Source organism: Cinclus cinclus, chromosome 6, assembly GCF_963662255.1.
Source record: "Cinclus cinclus chromosome 6, bCinCin1.1, whole genome shotgun sequence".
NCBI classification, from domain to species: Eukaryota; Metazoa; Chordata; class Aves; order Passeriformes; family Cinclidae; genus Cinclus; species Cinclus cinclus.
Window position 1 is genome coordinate 12,718,581 of NC_085051.1, and position 3,577 is coordinate 12,722,157.

Here is a 3,577-nt window from a genome sequence, read left to right on the forward strand (position 1 = left end):
GCCGCGCATCCCGTCCGTGCCCCGCTGCGGAACCCCCGACACCCCCGCGCGGGTACAACCGGGCTGAGCTCCGGAGCCGCGGCGGCGGCCGGGGGGAGGGGACGGGAATTCCCGGGGAGGGAGCGGCCCCGCTCTGCAATGCGGTCCCACCGCTGCAGAGGTCGCCACGCGTGAGCGGTGCAGCGGGGGAGCGGCCCGGCCCGGCCCGGTCCCGCCCCGCCCTGCGCAGCGCCCCGGCCGCGCCGCGCCGCGATTTTTTGTGAATGGGACACTCGAGGAGCGGGCCATGACGTCACCGCCGGGCACAAGTGGCGCCCAATGGCCGAGCGGGCCCCTCCGGGCGGCCGGCCCTGTGATTGGCTGGCGGGGGCGCGCGGGTGCCCACGCAGGCGGCGGCGGCGGCAGGTATAAAGGGGGCGGCGGGCAGTGCGTGACACCGCGGATCGGCGGCGACAGCGGCACCGGCTCCGCTCCTGCGCTCCGCTCCGCACCCCGGTAAGCCCCGCGTCTCCCTGTGCCCCGCGTCTCCCTGTGCCCCGCGTCTCCCTGTGCCCCGCGTCTCCCTGTGCCCCGCGTCTCCCTGTGCCCCGCGTCTCCCTGTGCCCCGCGTCTCCGCCGGGGCGCGGGGCTTTGGCACCTCCGTTCGTGTGCGCGGGTCAGCGAGAGCCGAGGCGGGGGGGACAGTCCTTCCCCGCGCTCTCACTTCGTCACCCCGCCGATGCGGCGTGGCTTGTCCGGCCAGGAAAAAGTGCCGCGGCAAAAGTCGCGGCCAGGGCGGCCCGGGGAGCATCCTTTGGAAGCGGGGTCTTAGTTCCCTTCGAGTGCTGGGAGCTGGCAAAAGTGAGGATGATATGGTGGTTGTGATGTGCTCCTCGGAGTCTGAGATACTGATGCTATGAGAGAGGTGTACCTCAAATCTTCAATAATACATGTTTTTTATAGCTTTTTTGACTGATTTTTAATTTACCCTCTTCTCTGGTTTCAGAGTAATTTATTGAAATTAAACTACTTAATTCTTAGTGTAATCTGATCTGGGGTGTTAGTGTGCTGGCTGGCGAGAAGCAAGCAGCTTCAGGTAAAGTGCTATTAGGGGCACTTCGCTCTCAAAAATGTTAAACACTTATTGTTTTTCCTTGGGATTTGTACCTGTCCGCATCGAATGCACAGTCTGTGACATTGCGTGCAGCAGTTAGAGGAACGTATTTTCTGCCAGTTTGAGGAAAACTGCTTTAAGTTGAATGCAAATATCTGCAGGTCTACAAAGCCATGCTTTTCTGTCCTGTAATAGTGCTAAGCTATAATACAATTTTGAGAAAATTAAAGCACAGTAACAATAATCAAAATAAACAAAAAGGTGAATTTAAAATACAAAGCTGTTCATGTCTGTGCTACTTGTGGCAAGGAAGCAATGACCTCTTTAGTGGAACTTTCAGGATTGAGAGGGTTGGAAAACAGCCATTGTTTGATGTACCTCTTTGTTGTAGAGAAGAAATCATGGTTATGCTGAAGATTTCATCTTTCCTTGCTGTTTATGCCTTGGTTGTGTGCCAGATGGACAGCTTCCAGGCAGCCCCAGTCAGGTAAGAAGCAGGTCCTGTTGCTGAGTGTTCTGTCTGAATGATATGAAAATGCTTAATATTCTTGAGAGGGAAACAGACAACGGTGAAGGATAAAGGTGGCTGCTTTTTGTGCTGCGGCGTTTTGATTGCACCTTTAAACCGCCTAACGCCGCGCGTGAGGGGAGCGCATCGGGGTTTGCATATTCACACCCTGAAAGGCACTGTCAGTGACACACAGCCTGTCAAACCCCTCTCTGCAGCAGTCTGGGGTTTATTTACCCTGTTTGCCTTGCCTCTGCCTAGACCTGGCTTGGGGTCCATAACAGATCGAGTGACTCTCAGTGACTACGAAGCTCGGAGGTTGTTAAATGCGCTGGTGAAAGAGTTCATACAGATGACAGCAGAAGAGCTGGAGCAAGCCTCCGAGGGGAACAGGTAAGGACTGCAGTCCTGGGCAGCAGAAAAGCAATGTGGGAGTGTTACTTGTTTGATACTTAGCAAAAGCCATTTGAGCAGACCCTTTGCAGGTCAAGATCTTTTTGTTTTCTTGGGGTTATGGCTAACTGGTGAAGGATGATACTGCAGAGACATCCTAGTGTTGGTGTCAACAGAATGGCTTCCACCTAGTTAACCTGCTTCTATCTGTCTCTTACTTCTGAAAGTGGAGGGCGATTTGAGCTTGAGTGAGTAGGTTGTGTTAAAATATGGCAGCAAAAGGTATGTCCTCCCAATGGGAGTGTTAGGGGATTACTCAGTCGCTCTTGGATTCTCTGTCGTGCAAGTGCATGCTGTTGTAAGGCATGGAAAGTCCCTGGCAGGAGGGATGTGCTCTTCCTGATGCACGAAGCCACTGTCCCTGGACCAAAGGCATGCAGGAACATTTGCATTATCCTAACAGGATTTGCATTGCAATGCATGGGGATGGATGAGACACTGAACAGCATGCGGGATATGGGGGAAGTTCAACTTCCTGACCTCTGACTATATAAGCATCCAAAAGGCTAATGGACTTGCTTGTCAACAAAATTGGATTCATTAACAGATAGTGTTTTCCTTCTGACTGCTTTTGTATGGACTTGCCTTGCATGGAATGTGATGTGAAGGGTTTGGATTTATTTTGAATGAACTTTTAAGTTTCCTAATGGTAGATCTTTTATGTAGGGAAGAAATGCATGAATGTGCATGTTTGAGGTTACTCTTCCTCTGGGCATGTTTTTATTTGTTTTTCCCCCCTGCAGCCTGGATAGACCCATTTCCAAGCGCTGTGCCAGTCTGAGTACTTGTGTGCTGGGCAAACTGTCTCAAGAATTGCACAAATTGCAAACTTACCCTCGCACTGACGTCGGGGCTGGAACTCCTGGCAAGAAACGGAATGTGCTGAGTGACCTGGAACATGAACGCTATGCAAGCTATGGGGAACCCCTAGGAAACAACTAGACATGCTTATTTCTCCCCCTCCTCCCCCTTTTTTAACCTGATGCATGTGGATCTAACTTTGATTGCTAACTGTGCTGTGTTCTTTTGATTCTGTTTTCGACAGAGAATGTTTGAGATGGACCTAATGTTAGGAAGACCAGGAACATAACATGCATACCAAACTAGGGGAAAAAAATAAATAAAAATGATCAGCACTGCCTTGACATTCCAAATGATTTTCTTAGACACTGATTAAAAAAAAATTCTAAAAAAGGTTCTTTATTTCTGGCTGCTAAATGTACAAGTAGACTCCTTTTGTGCTTGCCCATGCACTTGTTCAATAAACCTATTTTTCTATAAGGATGAGATTTGCTTGGTTTAACAGTTTTTTTTTTAGAATTTCAGATTTCTAGATGAGGCTAGAAAAATTTTGCAACTTGTTCAAGAGAGGCAATGCCAGCAATCTCTAGAAAAGTTGAAAAAGAACTTAGAAGTCAAAGTTCTACATATAAATTCATGCGTACTGCTGTAATCAGGCATGCATGCAATCCTGTTGGTAGGGACACTGAGAAGCAAAGAATTCAGAAAGGCTCATACATATT

General features: G+C 50.2%; 1 protein-coding gene across 1 annotated transcript; it reads left to right on the top strand.

The window, feature by feature from the left end:
- The first annotated feature begins 1,494 nt into the window (after positions 1-1,494).
- Positions 1,495-3,031, top strand: CALCA (calcitonin related polypeptide alpha). Its single transcript, XM_062495250.1, has 3 exons — positions 1,495-1,580; positions 1,863-1,994; positions 2,798-3,031. Exons 1-3 carry the CDS (start codon positions 1,495-1,497, stop codon positions 2,994-2,996), a joined length of 417 nt encoding a protein of 138 aa, XP_062351234.1. The 3' UTR covers positions 2,997-3,031.
- Positions 3,032-3,577: the final 546 nt, after the last annotated feature.

Excerpts from the sequence above, each read along its gene's own strand:
- CALCA (XM_062495250.1), top strand. The coding sequence starts at position 1,495 with ATGGTTATGCTGAAGATTTCATCTTTCCTTGCTGTTTATGCCTTGGTT. Across the intron at positions 1,581-1,862 it reads TTCCAGGCAGCCCCAGTCAG|ACCTGGCTTGGGGTCCATAA; the intron begins GTAAGAAGCAGG and ends GCCTCTGCCTAG. Across the intron at positions 1,995-2,797 it reads CAAGCCTCCGAGGGGAACAG|CCTGGATAGACCCATTTCCA; the intron begins GTAAGGACTGCA and ends TCCCCCCTGCAG.